Below are 22,597 nucleotides of genomic sequence, written 5' to 3'. Positions count from 1 at the left end.
TTGTAGGTCATATGAGTGTGCATCAGAAGGGGTTTGTTGTTGTAGGTCATGTGAGTGGGCACCAGACAGGCTTGTTGTTGTAGGTCATGTTTGCTTACATCAGTCAGGCTTGTTGTTGTAGGTCATATGAGTGTGCATCAGACAGGCTTGTTTTGTAGGTCACGAGAGTGAACATCAGAAGGACGTGTTGTTGTCGGTCATGAGAGTGTACATCAGAAGGGCTTGTCATAGCAGGTCATATGAGTGTACGTCAGACGGATGAGTTGTTGTAGGTCATGTGAGTGTGCATCAGAAGGGCTTGTTGTTGTAGGTCATGTGAATGGGCAATAGTAGGGCTTGTTGTTGTAGGTCATGTGAGTGTGCATCAGAAGGGCTTATTGTTGTAGGTCATGCAAGTGTATATCAGAAGGGTTTGTTGTTGTAGGCCATGTGAGCGTACATTAGAAGGGCTTGTTATAGAAGGTCATGTGCGTGTACATCAGACGGATGTGTTGTTGTAGGTCATGTGAGTGTGCATCAGAAGGGCTTGTTGTTGTAGGTCATGTGAGTGGGCATTAGAAGGGCTTGTTGTTGTAGGTCATGTGAGTGTGCATCAGACAGGCTTGTTGTAGGTCATGTGAGTGTGCATTAGAAGGGATTGTTGTTGCAGGTCATGTGAGTGTACATCAGAAGGGCTTGTTGTTCTAGGTCATGTGAATGAATATCAGACAGGCTTGTTGTTGTAGGTCATGTGAGTGTGCACCAGACAGGCTTGTTGTTGTAGGTCATGTTTGCTTATATCAGTCAGGCTTGTTGTTGTAGGTCATATGAGTGTGCATCAGACAGGCTTGTTTTTGTAGGTCACGAGAGTGAACATCAGATGGACGTGTTGTTGTAGGTCATGAGAGTGTACATCAGAAGGGCTTGTCATAGCAGGTCATATGAGTGTACGTCAGACGGATGCGTTGTTGTAGGTCATGTGAGTGTGCATCAGAAGGGCTTGTTGTTGTAGGTCATGTGAGTGGCCATTAGAAGGCCTTTTTGTTATAGGTCATGTGAGTGTGCATCAGACAGGCTTGTTGTTGTAGGTCATGTGAGTGTGCATTAGAAGGGCTTGTTGTTGTAGGTCATGTGAGTGTGCATTAGAAGGGCTTATTGTTGTAGGTCATGTGAGTGTGCATCAGACGGGTTTTTGTTGTAGGTCAAGTGAGTGAACATCAGATGGCCGTGTTGTTGTAGGTCATGAGAGTGTACATCAGATGGGCTTGTTATAGCAGGTCATATGAGTGTACATCAGACGGATGTGTTGTTGTAGGTCCTGTGAGTGTTTATCAGAAGGGCCTGTTGTTGTAGGTCATGTGAGTGGGCATTAGAAGGGCTTGTTGTTGTAGGTAATGTGAGTGTGCATCAGACGGGCTTGTTGCTGTAGGTCATGTGAGTGTGCATTGGAAGGGCTTATTGTTGTAGGTCATATTACTGTGCATCAGAAGGGCTTGTGGTTGCAGGTCATATATGTGTATGTCAGAAGTGCTTGTTGTTGTAGGTCATGTGAGTGTACATCAGAAGGGCTTGTTGTTCTAGGTCATGTGAGTGAACACCAGACAGGCTTCTTTTTGTAGGTCATGTGAGTGTGCATCAAAAGGGTTTGTTGTTGTAGGTCATGTGAGTGTGCATCAGAAGGGCTTGTCATAGCAGGTCATGTGAGTGTATGTCAGACAGATGTTTTGCTGTAGGTCATGTGAGTGTTCATCAGAAGGGCTTGTTGTTGTAGGTCATGTGAGTGGGCATTAGAAGAGCTTGTTGTAGGTCATGTGAGTGTGCATCAGACGGGCTTGTTGTTCTAGGTCATGTGTTTGTGAATCAGATGGTCTTGTTGTTGCAGGTTATGTGAGTGTTCATCAGAAGGCCTTGTTGTAGGTCATGTGAGTGTACATCAGAAGGACATGTTGTAGTAGGTCACATAAGTGTACATCAGACAGACTTGTTGTTGTAGTAGGTCACATAAGTGTACATCAGACAGACTTGTTGTTGTAGGTCATGTGAGTGTGCATCAGAAGGGCTTGTTGTTTTAGGTCATGTGAGTGTGCATCAGAAGGCCTTGTTGTAGGTCATGTGAGTGTGCATTAGAAGGGATTGTTGTTGCAGGTCATGTGAATGAATATCAGACAGGCTTGTTGTTGTAGGTCATATGAGAGTGCATCAGAAGGGTTTGTTGTTGTAGATCATGTGAGTGTGCATCAGAAGGGCTTGTTGTTGTAGGTCATGTGAGTGGGCATTAGAAGGGCTTGTTGTTGTAGGTCATGTGAGTGGGCATTGGAAGGGCGTATTGTTGTAGGTCATATGAGTGTGCATCAGAAGGGCTTATTGTTGCAGGTCATGTAAGTGTATATCAGAAGGGTTTGTTGTTCTAGGTCATGTGAGTGTACATTAGAAGGGCTTGTTGTTCTAGGTCATGTGAGTGAACATCAGACAGGCTTGTTGTTGTAGGTCATGTGAGTGCGCATCAAAAGGGTTTGTTGTTGTAGGTCATATGAGTGTGCATCAGACAGGCTTGTTGTTGTAGGTCATGAGAGTGAACATCAGATGGACGTGTTGTTCTAGGTCATGAGAGTGTACATCAGAAGGGCTTGTTATAACAGGTCATGTGCGTGTACGTCAGACGGATGTGTTGTTGTGGGTCATGTGAGTGCGCATCAGAAGGGCTTGTTGTTGTAGGTCATGTGAGTGGGCATTAGAAGGGCTTGTTGTTGTAGGTCATGTGAGTGTGCATTAGAAGGGATTGTTGTTGCAGGTCATGGGAGTGTACATCAGAAGGGCTTGGTGTTCTAGGTAATGTGAATGAATATCAGACAGGCTTGTTGTTGTAGGTCATATGACTGTGCATCAGAAGGGTTTGTTGTTGTAGGTCATGTGAGTGTGCATCAGACAGGCTTGTTGTTGTAGGTCATGTTTGTGTACATCAGTCAGGCTTGTTGTTGTAGGTCATATTAGTGTGCATCAGACAGGGTTGTTGTTGTAGGTCATGTGAGTGGCCATTAGAAGGGCTTTTTGTTATAGGTCATGTGAGTGTGCATCAGACGGGCTGGTTGTTGTAGGTCATGTGAGTGGGCATTAGAAGGGCTTGTTGTTGTAGGTCATATGAGTGTGCATCAGAAGGGTTTGTTGTTGTAGGTCATGTGAGTGTGCATCAGACAGGCTTGTTGTTGTAGGTCATGTTTGTGTACATCAGTCAGGCTTGTTGTTGTAGGTCATATGAGTGTGCATCAGACAGGCTTGTTGTTGTAGTTCATGAGAGTGAACATCAGATGGATGTGTTGTTGTAGGTCATGAGAGTGTACATCAGAAGGGCTTGTCATAGTAGGTCATATGAGTGTACGTCAGACGGATGTGTTGTTGTAGGTCATGTGAGTGTGCATCAGAAGGGCTTGTTGTTGTAGGTCATGTGAGTGGGCATTAGAAGGGCTTGTTGTTGTAGGTCATGTGAGTGTGCATTAGAAGGGCTTGTTGTTGTAGGACATGTGAGTGTGCATCAGACGGGCTTGTTGTTGTAGGTCATGTGAGTGAACATCAGATGGCCGTGTTGTTGTAGGTCATATGAGTGTACATCAGACAGATGTGTTGTTGTAGGTCATGTAAGTGTGTATCAGAAGGGCCTGTTGTTGTAGGTCATGTGAGTGGGCATTAGAAGGGCTTGTTGTTGTAGGTCATGTGAGTGTGCATCAGACGGGCTTGTTGCTGTGGTCATGTGAGTGTGCATTGGAAGGGCTTATTGTTGTAGGTCATATTACTTTGCATAAGAAGGGCTTGTTGTTGCAGGTGATATATGTGTATATCAGAAGGGCTTGTTGTTATAGGTCATGTGAGTGTACATCAGAAGGGCTTGTTGTTCTAGGTCATGTGAATGAACACCAGACAGGCTTCTTGTTGTAGGTCATGTAAGTGTGCATCAAAAGGGTTTGTTGTTGTAGGTCATGTGAGTGTGCATCAGAAGGGCTTGTCATAGCAGGTCATGTGAGTGTATGTCAGACAGATGTTTTGCTGTAGGTCATGTGAGTGTTCATCAGAAGGGCTTGTTGTTGTAGGTCATGTGAGTGGGCATTAGAAGAGCTTGTTGTAGGTCATGTGAGTGTGCATCAGACGGGCTTGTTGTTCTAGGTCATGTGAGTGTGCATTGGAAGGGCTTATTGTTGTAGGTCATATGAGTGTGCATCGGAAGGGCTTGTTGTTGCAGGTCATGTAAGTGTATATCAGAAGGGCTTGTTGTTGTAGGTCATGTGAGTGTACATTAGAAGGGCTTGTTGTTCTAGGTCATGTGAGTGAACATCAGACAGTCTTGTTGTTGTAGGTCATGTGAGTGTGCATCAAAAGGGTTTGTTGTTGTAGGTCATATGACTGTGCATCAGACATGCTTGTTGTTGTAGGTCATGAGAGTGAACATCAGATGGACATGTTGTTGTAGGTCATGAGAGTGTACATCAGAAGGGCTTGTTATAGCAGGTCATATGCGTGTACGTCAGACGGATGTGTTGTTGTAGGTCATGTGAGTGTGCATCAGAAGGGCTTGCTGTTGTAGGCCATGTGAGTGGGCATCAGAAGGGCTTGTTGTTCTAGGTCATGTGAGTGAACACCAGACAGGCTTCTTGTTGTAGGTCATGTAAGTGTGCATCAGAAGTGTTTGTTTTTGTAGGTCATGTGAGTGTGCATCAGAAGGGCCTGTTGTAGGTCATGTGAGTGTACATCAGAAGGGCTTTTTGTAGGTCATGTGTTTGTGAATCAGATGGTCTTGTTGTTGCAGGTCATGTGAGTGTTCATCAGAAGGCCTTGTTGTAGGTCATGTGATTGTACATCAGAAGTGCTTGTTGTTGTAGGTCATGTGAGTGTGAATTAGACAGGCTTATTGTAGGTCATTTGAGTGTGCATCAGAAGGACTTGTTGTTGGTCATGCGAGTGTCTATCAGATGGGCTCGTTGTTGTAGGTCATATGAGTGTACATCAGACAGGATTGTTGTTGTAGGTCATGTGAGTGTGCATCAGAAGGGCTTGTTGTTTTAGGTCATGTGAGTGGGTATTAGAAGGGCTTATTGTAGGTCATGTGAGTGTGCATTAGATGGGCTGTTGTTGTAGGTCATGTGAGTGTGCATTGGAAGGGTTTATTGTTGTAGGTCATATGAGTGTACATCAGAAAGACTTGCTGTTGCAGGTCACGTGTGTGTATATCAGAAGGGCTTGTTGTTGTAGGTCATGTGAGTGTACATCAGAAGGGCTTTTGGTTCTAGGTCATGTGAGTGAACACCAGACTTTCTTGTTGTTGTAGGTCATGTGAGTGTGCATCAAAAGGGTTTGTTGTTGTAGGTCATGTGAGTGTGCATCAGAAGGGCCCGTTGTAGGTCATGTGAGTGTACATTAAAAGGGCTTGTTGTAGGTCATGTGTTTGTGAATCAGATGATCTGGTTGTTGCAGATCATGTGAGTGTTTATCAGAAGGCCTTGTTGTAGGTCATGTGAGTGTACATCAGAAGGGCTTGTTGTTGTAGGTCATGTGAGTGTGCATCAGACAGGCTTGTTGTTGTAGGTCATGAGAGTGTGCATCAGACAGGATTGTTGTTGTAGGTCATGAGAGTGTGCATCAGACAGGATTTGTTTTGTAGGTCATGAGACTGTGCATCAGACAGGCTTGTTGTTGTAGGTCATGGGAGTGACCATCAGATGGGCCTGTTAATGTAGGTCATGTGAGTGTGCATCAGATGGGCTTGTTGTAGATCATGTGAGTGTGCATCAGACAGGCTTATTGTAGTTCATCTGAGTGTGCATCAGAATTGCTTGTTGTTTAGGTTATGTGAGTGTACATCAGAGGGGCCTGTTGTTGTTGGTCATGTCAGTGTATATGAGACGGGCTTCTTATTGTAGGTCATGTTTGTGTACATCATTCAGGCTTGTTGTGGTAGGTCATATGAGTGTGCATCAGACAAGCTTGTTGTAGGTCATGTGAGTGTCTATCAGATGGGCTCGTTGTTGTAGGTCATATGAGTGTACATCAGACAGGATTGTTGTCGTAGGTCATGTGAGTGTGCATCAGAAGGGCTTGTTGTTGTAGGTCATGTGAGTGGGTATTAGAAGGGCTTATTGTAGGTCATGTGAGTGTGCATTAGATGGGCTGTTGTTGTAGGTCATGTGAGTGTGCATTGGAAGGGTTTATTGTTGTAGGTCATATGAGTGTGCATCAGAAAGACTTGCTGTTGCAGGTCACGTGTGTGTATATCAGAAGGGCTTGTTGTTGTAGGTCATGTGAGTGTACATCAGAAGGGCTTTTGGTTCTAGGTCATGTGAGTGAACACCAGACTTTCTTGTTGTTGTAGGTCATGTGAGTGTGCATCAAAAGGGTTTGTTGTTGTAGGTCATGTGAGTGTGCATCAGAAGGGCCCGTTGTAGGTCATGTGAATGTACATTAAAAGGGCTTGTTGTAGGTCATGTGTTTGTGAATCAGATGATCTGGTTGTTGCAGATCATGTGAGTGTTTATCAGAAGGCCTTGTTGTAGGTCATGTGAGTGTACATCAGAAGGGCTTGTTGTTGTAGGTCATGTGAGTGTGCATCAGACAGGCTTGTTGTTGTAGGTCATGAGAGTGTGCATCAGACAGGATTGTTGTTGTAGGTCATGAGAGTGTGCATCAGACAGGATTTGTTTTGTAGGTCATGAGACTGTGCATCAGACAGGCTTGTTGTTGTAGGTCATGGGAGTGACCATCAGATGGGCCTGTTAATGTAGGTCATGTGAGTGTGCATCAGATGGGCTTGTTGTAGATCATGTGAGTGTGCATCAGACAGGCTTATTGTAGTTCATCTGAGTGTGCATCAGAATTGCTTGTTGTTTAGGTTATGTGAGTGTACATCAGAGGGGCCTGTTGTTGTTGGTCATGTCAGTGTATATGAGACGGGCTTCTTATTGTAGGTCATGTTTGTGTACATCATTCAGGCTTGTTGTGGTAGGTCATATGAGTGTGCATCAGACGAGCTTGTTGTAGGTCATGTGAGTGTCTATCAGATGGGCTCGTTGTTGTAGGTCATATGAGTGTACATCAGACAGGATTGTTGTTGTAGGTCATGTGAGTGTGCATCAGAAGGGCTTGTTGTTGTAGGTCATGTGAGTGGGTATTAGAAGGGCTTATTGTAGGTCATGTGAGTGTGCATTAGATGGGCTGTTGTTGTAGGTCATGTGAGTGTGCATTGGAAGGGTTTATTGTTGTAGGTCATATGAGTGTGCATCAGAAAGACTTGCTGTTGCAGGTCACGTGTGTGTATATCAGAAGGGCTTGTTGTTGTAGGTCATGTGAGTGTACATCAGAAGGGCTTTTGGTTCTAGGTCATGTGAGTGAACACCAGACTTTCTTGTTGTTGTAGGTCATGTGAGTGTGCATCAAAAGGGTTTGTTGTTGTAGGTCATGTGAGTGTGCATCAGAAGGGCCCGTTGTAGGTCATGTGAGTGTACATTAAAAGGGCTTGTTGTAGGTCATGTGTTTGTGAATCAGATGATCTGGTTGTTGCAGATCATGTGAGTGTTTATCAGAAGGCCTTGTTGTAGGTCATGTGAGTGTACATCAGAAGGGCTTGTTGTTGTAGGTCATGTGAGTGTGCATCAGACAGGCTTGTTGTTGTAGGTCATGAGAGTGTGCATCAGACAGGATTGTTGTTGTAGGTCATGAGAGTGTGCATCAGACAGGATTTGTTTTGTAGGTCATGAGACTGTGCATCAGACAGGCTTGTTGTTGTAGGTCATGGGAGTGACCATCAGATGGGCCTGTTAATGTAGGTCATGTGAGTGTGCATCAGATGGGCTTGTTGTAGATCATGTGAGTGTGCATCAGACAGGCTTATTGTAGTTCATCTGAGTGTGCATCAGAATTGCTTGTTGTTTAGGTTATGTGAGTGTACATCAGAGGGGCCTGTTGTTGTTGGTCATGTCAGTGTATATGAGACGGGCTTCTTATTGTAGGTCATGTTTGTGTACATCATTCAGGCTTGTTGTGGTAGGTCATATGAGTGTGCATCAGACAAGCTTGTTGTAGGTCATGTGAGTGTCCATCAGAAATGTTTGTTGTTGTAGGTCATGTGAGTGTACATTAGAAGGGCCTGTTGTTGTAGTTCATATGAGTGTGCATCAGACAGGTTTGTTGTTGTAGGTCATGAGAGTGAACATCAGATGGGCTTGTTAATGTAGGTCATGTAAGTGTGCATCAGAAGGGCTTGTTGTTGTAGGTCATGTAAGTGTGCATGAGACAGGCCTTGTTGTTGTAGGTCATGTTTGTGTACATCAGATGGGCTTGTTAATGTAGGTCATGTGATTGTTTATCAGATGGGCTTGTTGTAGGTTGTGTGAGTGTGCATCAGACAGGCTTATTGTAGGTCATTTGAGTGTGCATCAGAAGGGCTGGTTGTTGTAAGTCATGTGAGTGTACATCAGAGGGGCTTGTTGTTGTTGGTCATGTGAGTGTACATCAGATGAGCTTGTTGTTGTAGGTCATGTGAGTGTACATCAGGCAGGCTTGTTGTTGTTGGTCATGTTTGTGTGCACCAGTCAGGCTTGTTGTTGTAGGTCATATGAGTGTGCATTAGACAAGCTTGTTGTTGTAGGTCATGTGAGTGTACAAGAGACAGGCTTTTTGTTGTAGGTCATGTGAGTGTGCATGAGAAGGGCTTGTTGTTGTTAGGTCATGTGTGTGTCCATTAGAAGGGCTTGTTGTTGTAGGTCATGTGAGTGTGCATCAGACCGGCTTGTTGTTGTAGGTCATGTGAGTGTGCATCAGAAGGGCTTGTTGTTGTAGGTCATATGAGTGTACATCAGAAGGGCTTGTTGTTGTAGGTCATGTGAGTGTGCATCAGACAGGCTTGTTGTAGGTTATGTGAGTGTGCATCAGAAGGGTTTGTTGTTGGGGGTCATGTGAGTGTGCATCAGAATTGCTTGTTGTTGTAGGTCATGTGAGTGAACATCAGAAGAGCTTATTGTTGTAGGTCATGTGAGTGAACATCAGAAGGTCTTGTTGTTGTAGGTCATGTGAGTGAACATCAGAAGGGCTTGTTGTTGTAGGTCATGTGATTGAACATCAGAATTGGTTGTAGTTGTAGGTCATGTGAGTGAACATCAGAAGAGCTTGTTGTTGTAGGTCATATGAGTGTGCATCAGAAGGTCTTGTTGTTGTAGGTCATGATAGTGTGCATCAGACAGGCTTGTTATTGTAGGTCATGTGAGTGTACATCAGACAGGCTTGTTGTAGGTCATGTGAGTGTGCAACAGAAGGTCTTGTTGTTGTAGTTCATGTGAGTGTACATCAGACGGACTTGATATTTGAGGTCTACCAGTCAATGTTGTTTAATCTTAATATTGCTGACCAGAAATCCTATCTCTTTTTTAGCACTGGCGATGAGGAAGCGCCTGGAAACTTGGGCTTCTTGGATCAAGTTAGAAGCATGGAGTGGGTGAAAGAGAACATTGAAGACTTTGGGGGAGACCCAAACAGTGTCTCCATATTTGGAGAATCAGCCGGAGGAATGAGCACTTCCGCCCATGTGAGTACTGAGCCAGTCACCGATTGAATGTGAGCTGTAGGTCTGTGGAGCCAGTCACTGATTGGCTGTGAGCTGTAGGCCTGTGCAGCAGGTCGTTGATTGGCTTTGAGCTGCAGGTCTCTGCAGCAGGTCCCTGATTGGCTGTGAGCTGTATCTCTGTGCAGGAGGTCACTGATTGGCTGTGAGCTGTCATCTGTGAAGCAGGTCACTGATTAGCTGAGAGCTGTAGGTCTGTGAAGCAGGTCACTGATTGGCTGTGAGCTGTAGCTCTGTGCATGAGGTCACATATTGGCTGTGAGCTGTAGGTGTGTGGAGCCAGTCACTGATTGGGTATGAGCTGTAGGTCTGTGCAGCCAGTCACTGATTGGCTGTGAGCTGTAGGTCCGTGCAACCGGTCAGCTGACATCCTGTAATGTGGCAGCCAGAGTGATGATGCTGCTTGGATATGAATTCACCTTAAATAAATGAAAAGACAAGAGGAGTTTGGCAAAACATGAAGAAGTTGGTTTAATTAGGCGCTGCAGCCGGGAGGGCGTGGACAGTGTATGCTCAAAATCTCTCAATGTACAACGTTTTGGCGATCAATTAATACAGCTCATGAGGTACAATAAAATGTTCTCTACATTCTAAAAGAGCATCTTAGTTGTAAATCAATCACATGTGCTCATCTGATAAGGAACAGTAACAACAAGAGAACTCTTCTTAACATTCAATTATTTTTCAGGATAGTGTTTTATTCGAGTGATATTATCACACCGCGTGATGTGGAAAAAAAAGGAGAAGAGGCTGTGAAAAAATGATCAAATCAAAAAAAAAAAGAAGAAGCATGTGCATAGAAAGAGATAACTGAAGAATAATAAAATGACAAAGAACCTACGTTTTAAAACGTGGTGAGAACGAGGTCTCTCATTCGCTGATCGATTTCAGCTCCAAGAACAGAACATTTCATAGAGGGCATTACCTGGAAAAACAAGACGATGGAGCAGGGTATGGATGTTAAGGGCCATGTTGATACGCAGTGCGTCCAACTAAGGGGCATATTATCAAGAAACGGCATTAAAATTATCGCCGCTTTAGCAGCAGAAAGCTGCCGCTAAAGCGGCAATAATGGGCTTGATAATATGCAGCAGAGAATTCCAATTGAAGCTCAGGTTAGACGTCCTTCACATCTAACATGCGCTTCTATGGGAATTCTCCAGGGCATATTCTCAAGAGCATCATCGCCGCTTTAGCGGCAGTTTTCTGCAGCTGAAGCGGCGATAATTTTATCGCCTGTCTTGATAATATGCCCCTAAGTGTGATAAATCTAATTCTAAACAGGTCTCAATACCTGGAGAAGCAGAAAAAGGAACTATTTAAGGAGGAGTCATGTGAACTGGTCACACAAGAGGCAAGGAGTCTCGCCAAAGTAATTACACCAAGGGGGGACGCTAACAGAAGCCAGCTTATCTTCTAGATCCTGGCAATAGCACACAAATGCGCGTGCTCATAGTTCTTCCCATACGTTGAGCCTTTTCGAGCCTTAGATATGAATACAAAGGTGTGACGTCAAGGGCTGATTGTCGTCTCTATAGAGGGAATGAATGAGGCCTGAACGAGTCCTCAGTACTTACATTGAAAGATACAGTGGGGTATAGAGGAGACGGCTCCCTAAGTAGCAGCATAGATACCCGTCAATCATGGAATGTATGGATGAAGCGTCAGAGCTCTCTGCAGATACTAGAATAAAGAAGTCTAAGAGTGGGCTCCACCAACGGATTCTACAAAAACAGAGAAATTAACAGTCTATGAACTGAAAGGTACAGTGTATGACTTACAAGGTACGGCCTTCTAAGTTTTCAAAATCTTTGAGCTGGTGTAAACCGCGGTCCCGCCGCATACATAAGGAACTAGCCGTGCGTTTCCTGGAGCGCATTTAAAGCCCGAGCGTACACAGTGCGACGGGCTTGGCAGAGTGCTGGAGATCGGATTCACTTTCTCTTCTAGATCATCTGCTTTGGCATCGCAAGGCATGTGTGAGGGTGGTGCATTACTAAGCATGTGTGAGGGTGGTGCATCGCTAAGCATGTGTGACGGTGGTGCATCACAAGGCATGTGTGAGGGTAGTGCATCACAAGGCATGTGTGAGGATGGTGCATCACAAGGCATGTGTGAGGGTGGTGCATCACAAGGCACGTGTGAGGGTGGTAAATCACTAAGCATGTGTGAGGGTGGTGCATCACAAAGCATGTGTGAGGGCGGGGCATCACAAAGCATGTGTGAGGGTGGAGTATCACTAAGCATGTGTGAGGGTGGTGCATCACTAAGCATGTGTGAGGGTGGAGTATCACTAAGCATGTGTGAGGGTGGTGCATCACTAAGCATGTGTGAGGGTGGTACATCACTAAGCATGTGTGAGGGTGGTGCATCTCAAGGAAGGTGTGAGGGTGGTGTATCCGCTATACAGCTGTGAGGATTGATAAAGAATTTACGGATTCTATATTGTTCCCTAGAAGAGTTTCCAGCCTTATCTAGTTGCTGTGAAATGTAGGTTTTACATGCTTTCCTGATACTTCCATGATAGTGTGCTAAGGATTTTTTATAGACTTCTCTGTCGCCAGGGTTGTGGGATGATCTCCGCATCTCTCCAGTTTTTAGGTCGAGCCTACACAGCACTTGTGCTGTGGCGATCTGTTGTATCTACTTCTCCTTTACTTAGGATTGGCTTTTTTTGGCTTCCATGTGTGTCATTTAAAAATGAAAGTGTGCTAATAGCTGATGCTTGGTGCATGTCCCACCTTTCCCTGTAAGTTCACTCCCATGGAGTATAGCTGCAGGAACGAGCATGGACGTACTAGCTGCTTGTTTCAAATGTTAACTCCCATGGAGTATTGCCGCGGGAACGAGCAAGGACACGCATGCTGTTTGTTTCAAATTTTAACTCCCATAGAGTATTGCCGCGGGAATGAGCAGGGACTTGCACGCTGCTTGTTTCAAATGTTAACCCCCATGGAGTATTGCCGAAGGGAACGAGCAGGGATGTGCACGCTGCTTGTTTCAAATGTTAACTCCCACGGAGTATTGCTGCGGGAACGAGCAGGGGCGCACGCGCTGATTGTTTCAAATGTTAACGCTCATGAAATATTGCCCCAGGACCGAGCAGGGATGCCCCCATTACTTGTTTCAAATGTTAACTCCCATAGAGTATTGCTGCCAGAATGGGCAGGGACGTGCACACTGCTTGTTTCAAATGTTAACTCCCATGGAGTATTGCCGTGGGAACAAGCAGAGACTCGCAGACTGCTTGTTTCAAATGTTAACTCCCATGGAGTATTGCCGTGGGAACAAGCAGAGACTCGCAGACTGCTTGTTTCAAATGTTAACTCCCATGGAGTATTGCTGTGGGAACGAGCAGGGACGCGCATGCTGCTTGTTTCAAATGTTAACTCCCATGGAGTATTGCTGCCGGAACGAGCAGGGACGCGCATGCTGCTTGTTTCAAATGTTAACTCCCATGAAGTATTGCTGCGGGAATGAGCAGGGACTCGCAGACTGCTTGTTTCAAATGTTAACTCCCATGGAGTATTGCTGCGGGAATGAGCAGGGACTCGCAGACTGCTTGTTTCAAATGTTAACTCCCATGGAGTATTGCTGCGGGAATGAGCAGGGACTCGCAGACTGCTTGTTTCAAATGTTAACTCCCATGGAGTATTGCTGCGGGAATGAGCAGGGACTCGCAGACTGCTTGTTTCAAATGTTAACTCCCATGGAGTATTGCTGCGGGAATGAGCAGGGACTCGCAGACTGCTTGTTTCAAATGTTAACTCCCATGGAGTATTGCTGCGGGAACGAGCAGGGACGCGCATGCTGCTTGTTTCAAATGTTAACTCCCATGGAGTATTGCTGCCGGAACGAGCAGGGACGCGCATGCTGCTTGTTTCAAATGTTAACTCCCATGAAGTATTGCTGCGGGAATGAGCAGGGACTCGCAGACTGCTTGTTTCAAATGTTAACTCCCATGGAGTATTGCTGCCGGAACGAGCAGGGACGCGCATGCTGCTTGTTTCAAATGTTAACTCCCATGGAGTATTGCTGCGGGAATGAGCAGGGACTCGCAGACTGCTTGTTTCAAATGTTAACTCCCATGGAGTATTGCTGCGGGAATGAGCAGGGACTCGCAGACTGCTTGTTTCAAATGTTAACTCCCATGGAGTATTGCTGCGGGAATGAGCAGGGACTCGCAGACTGCTTGTTTCAAATGTTAACTCCCATGGAGTATTGCTGCGGGAATGAGCAGGGACTCGCAGACTGCTTGTTTCAAATGTTAACTCCCATGGAGTATTGCTGCGGGAATGAGCAGGGACTCGCAGACTGCTTGTTTCAAATGTTAACTCCCATGGAGTATTGCTGCGGGAATGAGCAGGGACTCGCAGACTGCTTGTTTCAAATGTTAACTCCCATGGAGTATTGCTGCGGGAATGAGCAGGGACTCGCAGACTGCTTGTTTCAAATGTTAACTCCCATGGAGTATTGCTGCCGGAACGAGCAGGGACGCGCATGCTGCTTGTTTCAAATGTTAACTCCCATGGAGTATTGCTGTGGGAATGAGCAGGGACTCGCAGACTGCTTGTTTCAAATGTTAACTCCCATGGAGTATTGCTGCCGGAACGAGCAGGGACGCGCATGCTGCTTGTTTCAAATGTTAACTCCCATGGAGTATTGCTGTGGGAACGAGCAGGGACGCGCAGACTGCTTGTTTCAAATGTTAACTCCCATGGAGTATTGCTGCCGGAACGAGCAGGGACGCGCATGCTGCTTGTTTCAAATGTTAACTCCCATGGAGTATTGCTGTGGGAATGAGCAGGGACTCGCAGACTGCTTGTTTCAAATGTTAACTCCCATGGAGTATTGCTGCGGGAATGAGCAGGGACTCGCAGACTGCTTGTTTCAAATGTTAACTCCCATGGAGTATTGCTGCGGGAATGAGCAGGGACTCGCAGACTGCTTGTTTCAAATGTTAACTCCCATGGAGTATTGCTGCGGGAATGAGCAGGGACTCGCAGACTGCTTGTTTCAAATGTTAACTCCCATGGAGTATTGCTGCGGGAATGAGCAGGGACTCGCAGACTGCTTGTTTCAAATGTTAACTCCCATGGAGTATTGCTGCGGGAATGAGCAGGGACTCGCAGACTGCTTGTTTCAAATGTTAACTCCCATGGAGTATTGCTGCCGGAACGAGCAGGGACGCGCATGCTGCTTGTTTCAAATGTTAACTCCCATGGAGTATTGCTGTGGGAATGAGCAGGGACTCGCAGACTGCTTGTTTCAAATGTTAACTCCCATGGAGTATTGCTGCCGGAACGAGCAGGGACGCGCATGCTGCTTGTTTCAAATGTTAACTCCCATGGAGTATTGCTGCCGGAACGAGCAGGGACTCGCAGACTGCTTGTTTCAAATGTTAACTCCCATGGAGTATTGCTGCCGGAACGAGCAGGGACGCGCAGACTGCTTGTTTCAAATGTTAACTCCCATGGAGTATTGCTGCGGGAATGAGCAGGGACTCGCAGACTGCTTGTTTCAAATGTTAACTCCCATGGAGTATTGCCGCGGGAATGAGCAGGGACTCGCAGACTGCTTGTTTCAAATGTTAACTCCCATGGAGTATTGCTGCGGGAATGAGCAGGGACTCGCAGACTGCTTGTTTCAAATGTTAACTCCCATGGAGTATTGCTGCGGGAATGAGCAGGGACTCGCAGACTGCTTGTTTCAAATGTTAACTCCCATGGAGTATTGCTGCGGGAATGAGCAGGGACTCGCAGACTGCTTGTTTCAAATGTTAACTCCCATGGAGTATTGCCGCGGGAATGAGCAGGGACTTGCAGACTGCTTGTTTCAAATGTTAACTCCCATGGAGTATTGCTGCGGGAATGAGCAGGGACTCGCAGACTGCTTGTTTCAAATGTTAACTCCCATGGAGTATTGCTGCGGGAATGAGCAGGGACTCGCAGACTGCTTGTTTCAAATGTTAACTCCCATGGAGTATTGCTGCGGGAATGAGCAGGGACTCGCAGGCTGCTTGTTTCAAATGTTAACCCCCATGGAGTATTGCTGCCGGAACGAGCAGGGACCCTCACGCAATGACACACATGCAAATCTAAGAAACTGAAACATGAGTGCAGTCTGGCACATTATTATTATTACTAGAAGATCTGATCGTGCTCTCCGCACCTTTCCCAGGTCGCTACTTGCTCATTACTAATTTGGCACCCATGGCTGTTTCTTCTAATGTGTTTTAAACGCGGAAGAAGCGAGTAAAAGAAGGCGCGCACACTCCACGTTTTCCCTGCTGTCCATCAGGGTGGGGGGGCATTCTTTCAGCAAAGCACACGGATGTTCAGCAGCTAGCCCCGTCCCCAGGCATCAACACGGATGATGGACACAATGGCCCCGGTGTCTCTGTGGCAGGCTTGCTGCTGCCTGGTCGGAGAGGTATGGTTGTCTTATTCTTCGAAATTACATGGGTGTAAATTGTACTTCCTGGACCACCGTACAAGGCTGGTCAACGTTTTGCTTTAGTTTAGAAGAGAGGTTTCAGATGCCTGCCTATTCAGCCGCACCTTGCTTTTAGTAGCTCTCACTTGTAATCGTCTTCCCTTCATGTGTGTTACCATTCCCTGGCACCTGAATTATTAGCCAGTCGGCGCTTGCAAAACTCTAAAGCATTTAAAGGCACGGATGGCTCCAATGTGTCCTTCAGTTTCCAGCTGCAGTTTTTGGTGGGCTAGTATTCGTTTGCACGCCCTTGGCAACCAGCTATTTACTGAGGACACACTCAGGTAAGGGATACAGCAACTCTCCCCAATGGGTGTGAGTGTTGCATGAATTTAACATGCCCAACCTCTACTTACCCTCCCTTTCATTGTCGCACGCTGGATGTGAATGCATTCTCCTTACCTCCCACCTTGAATCGTACTCGCAATTCTCGCACCTGGTCGTTGACTGGGCCCAGGTACCGGCATCTTCCCATGTGGCTCGAATGCTGGATTACATTGTGATTGTCCTGCATTGCAATGAACGTCAGTTGCCTTTACGTCAGATTTCACTGCTCCTGGTGCTGCGATCGCGCTTTTGATTACAGCTTTTCTCTAATAGGCACTGTCCCACTGCTTAGCATTCCCCAGGGCTTTAAGTGGGATGAAAAAAACTGGAGGGTCTCTTATAGGTATGTGGCCTGTGTAATGAAGGGCGTGGATTAAAACACAAGCTAAAGATCTGTACTCAGCAGAGTGACCGCCCCACTGGCCTTGTGCTTCTTCTGCCAGAGCCTCCAGATCTATAATACAAGTGACATTACACCTACAACAAGCCAGGACTATGGTCAATGGTTGTAAATTGAATAAGATAAATAAACAACAACTATGACTTTACTGTATATAATATTGAAAATGCGGCCCCTCTTGTGGGCGAGGTTGTGGCGTTAGGCTGATACTGCCGACTTATGAGCAGAGAGAGCAGGTATGAGCCTGACATCGGCTCAGCATCATGTGTTTGAAATATGAATATGTGCTTTGTGTTATGTAACTGCCGCTCAAGTTTGCACTATATAATACTGAAAAATGAGTCGTTTTGAAGCTACATCAAAAGCAGTGACGGATGGTACTATCGCTTAGTTAGGCTTTTTTTTCCCACCCTGAAGGTAAAAATGGAGAGCCCGATAGGGACCTGTCTCGGCACCTGCTTTTAAGAACTGCCAGTGCTCTAACACCGGCAGGACCCGGCCCACTTAAAGCACTGGTATTCTCCAAGTAAAACATGTAAGCCATGGTGAAGAAGAGTCTCTGTATTCAGGGCTGCTAATAAACCTTCATTGTCGTAGGCATTGCGTGTGGAGTGTCACCTTACAGTAAGGACATCCACATCGCTATCAGAAGTTGGCTGCTTGCAGTGCACCACTAGTACAGCTGCTCGTTTTTAGGTCGAGCCTAGCGGCAGCGCGCATGCGCTGCTCGCTCTGCGAGGCATGCAGTAGTCACAACATCACAAATTGCCCTTCCAGAGACCCCAGCTCGCGCTCTCGCGAGCCCGGCTGTAGACAGTCAAACCTTCATAGGGTTTTCAAAGGTGAGAACCATTGCCAGGCAGCGAGGGTGGGATGTGTTTTCACCGGGCAAAGCACCACATGCACAGCATTGACCCCCACACAATATTGTATCAGAAAATTTATCATCCTCTAACCAGTGCTTATCACTACGACCCCTTACATTCATTTAACGTGCAATAGGCACATTTTGACTTTGAACTCTGCTAGTTAGGATGACAAGACCTTTTTATGAAAGATCCAATCTATTATGGCAATAGACTTTCTATTGAACGGATTTCAATCTTTTCGTCAAGTGTCCCCGACGTGGGTAATAACTCTACCTTGCAAAGACCTTTCGTAATTGAAAAGTATTGTAGGACGGGTGTAAGAGCAGGCCGATCACGGTGTAATTAGAGGGACAACGTTACTTCTATTCACCTGAAAGTAAAACCAATCAGAATACATTTTTTATTTTCGGTATTATGTAGCGCGAACTCGACCCAAAGGCTTTGGAGCGCTTTACACGAGCACCAGTTACATTGCACAAGGACACATTCATTTTCTGGTAGACAAAAGGAGATTTTGTGATTTGTCCACAATCACAGGATGTATTTCTCTCTCTTCCCTCTACCACAGTTATCTCACCAGCTGTAACAACCAACCTCTAAACACTCTCTCTCTGTCTCTGTCTCTCTCTCTCTCTCTCTCTCTCTAACTCTGCCTTCTTCTAACTCTTTCACTTTCTATCTCTTTCTCTCTCTTCACTCTATTCGCAAATAACTCTATCTCTATATACCATCTCTCTCTCTCTTTCTAGCACTTTCACACTTGCACACACTCTCACATAAGTAAAAAACATTTGCATCACAACACCAATAGCTCTTACTCTAAAACAATGCGAGACCTATTGCATTGCAAATGCTTGTTTACACTGGGTTTTCTCCCTGCGTAGTTCAGAGGTGTACCGGGCCATTGTGTAGTCAAAAGAGATCTTCCACGTGCCTACCTTCTGCTAGCTGGTGCTCTTAATGTCGGGTTCTAGCCCTTCAAACCAGCTGGGATATTCAGCTGCGGAGAGTGAGAGTCCAATCCAGCATCTAATGTGTGCAACTCACTCCTAATGACTGACACTTGAGTTCTCTGCTTGAAGCAGTGGTGGATCAATCAATCAGTCTGGGGTTTATATAGGCGCTACTCACCCGTGAGGGTCTCAAGGTGTGGATGAGACCCCTGATGGCTATACCCTCGCCAGGAACATGTGGACTGTCGCTTCTTGCATAACCGTAAGCTATAGATATCCCATCTTAAGCAAATTGTATCAAGTCTCAGTGCAGCTTTGAATTGCATACATGTTGGTATCATATGGCTACTGAACAACGGACGTGAACCCCTGAGACAAGGTATAGCTACTGACAAACAGATGTGAACCGCTGAGGCATGGTATAGCTACTGACAAACAGATGGGAACCGCTGAGACGAGGTATAGCTACTGAACAACGGATGTGAACCCCTGAGACAAGGTATAGCTACTGACAAACGGATGTGAACCGCTGAGACGAGGTACATCTACTGAACAACGGATGTGTACCGCTGAGACAAGGTATAGCTACTGACAAACAGATGTGAACCGCTGAGGCATGGTATAGCTACTGACAAACAGATGGGAACCGCTGAGATGAGGTATAGCTACTGAACAATGGATGTGAACCCCTGAGACAAGGTATAGCTACTGACAAACGGATGTGAACCGCTGAGATGAGGTATATCTACTGAACAACGGATGTGTACCGCTGAGCCAAGGTATAGCTACTGACAAACAGATGTGAACCGCTGAGGCATGGTATAGCTACTGACAAACAGATGTGAACCGCTGAGGCATGGTATAGCTACTGACAAACAGATGTGAACCGCTGAGGCATGGTATAGCTACTGACAAACAGATGTGAACCGCTGAGGCATGGTATAGCTACTGAACAACGGATGTGTACCGCTGAGACAAGGTATAGCTACTGACAAACAGATGTGATTCGCTGAGGCATGGTATAGCTACTGAACAACGGATTTGAACCGCTGAGATGAGGTATATATACGGAACATTGGATGTGAACCGCTGAGACGAGGTATAGCTACTGAACAACAGGTCTGTACTGCTGAGACAAGGTATAGCTACTGACAAACAGATGTGAACCGCTGAGGCATGGTACACTAATGAACTATGGATGTGAACCGCTGAGGCATGGTATAGCTACTGAACAACAGGTCTGTACTGCTGAGACAAGGTATAGCTACTGACAAACAGATGTGAACCGCTGAGGCATGGTATAGCTACTGAACAATGGATGTGAACCGCTGAGGCATGGTATAGCTACTGACAAACAGATGTGAACCGCTGAGGCATGGTATAGCTACTGAACAATGGATGTGAACCGCTGAGGCATGGTATAGCTACTGAACAACGGATGTATACCCCTGAGACGAGGTATAGCTACTAAAGAATGGATGTGTACCGCCGAGACGAGGTATATCTACTGAACAACGGATGTGAACCGCTGAGACAAGGTATAGCTACTGACAAATGGATGTGAACCGCTGAGGCATGGTATAGCTACTGAACAACGGATGTATACCCCTGAGACGAGGTATAGTTATCGAACAACGGATGTTTACCACTGAGACGAGGTATAGGTACTAAAGAATGGATGTGTACCGCTGAAACGAGGTATATCTACTGAACAACGGATGTGTACCGCTGAGACAAGGTATAGCTACTGGCAAACAGATGTGAACCGCTGAGGCATGGTATAGCTACTGAACAATGGATGTGAACCGCTGAGGCATGGTATAGCTACTGAACAATGGATGTGAACTGCTGAGGCATGGTATAGCTACTGAACAATGGATGTGAACCGCTGAGGCATGGTATAGCTACTGAACAATGGATGTGAACCGCTGAGACGAGGTATATCTACTGAACAACGGATGTGAACCGCTGAGACAAGGTATAGCTACTTGTTGGAGCCGGCCTCGTGGCGTGGTCCTGTTCCCCCTCGCTCAGCCGCACGAGGTCTCATGCACCTCGGGGCTCCTCCATCTTGAATTACACGTCACTCCACGTGACCACCTCCGTGACCCTGCTCTACCCGGCCTCGGTCCCAGCGAGGCCCGACATCGAGGCGCCAACCCCTGGCCCGGGGGATACCACGTGAGCCCTTCCCACCCCCGGCGGAGGGCAGTATCGATGGGACCCCCAACCGTCCTTCCACACCTAGGTGCGATCGCCCCACAGCTCTCTGGGGCCTGGCGCCTCTCCTGCTGGGCGTCTGGCCGCGCCCTACCCGGCCTCTCCGCCCCCCTGGGCGCAAGGGTCCGGACATCAAAGGGCTCAAGACCTATATCTGGGGCGACCCGACAACAAGATGACAGTTGTATCCCGGAGTCAAGAGCCCTGCTGATCGGATCGCGGCTGACCCTACGGAGAAAGACTCTTCCTGAACCTACCTACTGAGCCCTGCTGACGACGTCGCGGCTCCATCGTGCTTACAAGACCTTCATGAACCTTTGGGGCCCTGCTGACGCCGTCGCGGCCCGACCTTGTGGCAACAGACCATCAGAGCCCAGCTGACCTCGTCGCGGCTCGACCGAAGCGGACCTACCACCGGAGCCCTGCTGACTGTGTCGCGGCTCGACCCAAGCGGAACTACCACCCGAGCCCTGCTGACGCCGTCGCGGCCCTCCACGTCCAAACCGCTCCGAGACCAGCATCCAAGGTCTGGCGCAGAGCCCTTCCGTACCTGGCTGGTACTGAGACTGTCCCGCTACCCTATTCCCTCCAAGACATTGAGACTCTTACTGGATCCCTCGATCCCACTGTACATATTGAACGTGCTCCTTTTTTTATATAAAGAACCAAGATAAGCAACTGATACGGAGTCCTGTGTGGTGGTGTTACTGGGCCTAGTACGATTATAGGAGAAGGACCTCTCCTAGGAGGCTTCTCAGCGGCGCTCGGCTATAACTTGGCGGTAGGAAGGTGCCCGGAGTAGTCCCTCCGACTCCCCGGTGGTCCTCCCTCCAACATTTGGTGGCCAGCAACGGGATCCGAGCCAGACGCAATCGTACAAGCAAGTAACGCACCCGCTACCTAACCAGACGGAAAAAGAAAAGGGAACCATGGACGGCCAAGAAGCAACCGTGGCCGCAACCTTCCAGCTGGAAAAACTGGAAGAATACACCCACAAAGAACTAAAACAATTCTGCAAGGACAAAGGGATCCCAACCACAGGATTGGGCACCAAGGAAGAAATGCAGAAAGCCCTGAAAGCCTGGGCCGAAGCCGAGGCCACTCCACCCCGCACCGAAGGGACCTCGGCCCGGAACGAAAACCTGCCGACCACAACCCCGACAGATGGGGGGCGAGGCATTCCCGAAGCCAGCCTATCCCACGAAGAAATACGAGAACGAGAGAGGGTCCGGGCACACGAAATGGACCTCGCACGGCTCTGGCTGGACGGCGAGCTCCAGCTGGCGGAGAAGAAAATAGCCCTGGAGCAACTACGACTGCAAGAGGAAATCGAGGAAAAGAAACGGCATCAAGAACTCGAAGAGAGAAGGCTAACCCTCGAGCACGAGAGGAGCCTCAAAGAACTCGAACTGAAATCCAAAACGGGGGAGACCAGCACCCCCGGGGCCCGGGACGCTCTGCCACTGACCGAGCCAAAGGTTCATATCCCCAAGGATGTCGTCAAAGAGTACTACAAGAACGACGACATCCAGCAGTGGTTCCGAGCCTACGAGGTAGCCATGACCTCCCATCGGGGGAGGTTCCTCAGCGAGGGCCGTGATACCCTGCTGCAACTCCCCGACGCAGTGATGACCTCCTACGATCACATGAAGGAAGCCGTACTCACCCGCTACGGACTATCAGCCGAGATGTACCGGCAGCGCTTCCGGGACTGCAAGAAGCTCCCCGGTACCACCTGGGTCGAGTACGTGGACTTCTT

The 22,597-nt window shown here is 47.2% G+C and overlaps 1 protein-coding gene across 1 annotated transcript in view; it reads left to right on the top strand.

Annotated features, from left to right (window-relative positions):
- The window catches only part of LOC146788702 (fatty acyl-CoA hydrolase precursor, medium chain-like), a 652,575-nt gene that overhangs the window by 216,193 nt on the left and 413,785 nt on the right, over positions 1-22,597 (top strand). The window contains exon 5 of the mRNA XM_085630085.1: positions 9,385-9,538. Within this exon, the coding sequence (XP_085486211.1) occupies positions 9,385-9,538 (154 nt within the window). The remainder of the gene's footprint in view (positions 1-9,384; positions 9,539-22,597) is intronic.

Source organism: Triturus cristatus, chromosome 10 (assembly GCF_964204655.1).
Source record: "Triturus cristatus chromosome 10, aTriCri1.1, whole genome shotgun sequence".
Lineage (NCBI taxonomy): Eukaryota > Metazoa > Chordata > Amphibia > Caudata > Salamandridae > Triturus > Triturus cristatus.
This window is presented reverse-complemented; position numbering and strand designations above follow the sequence as displayed.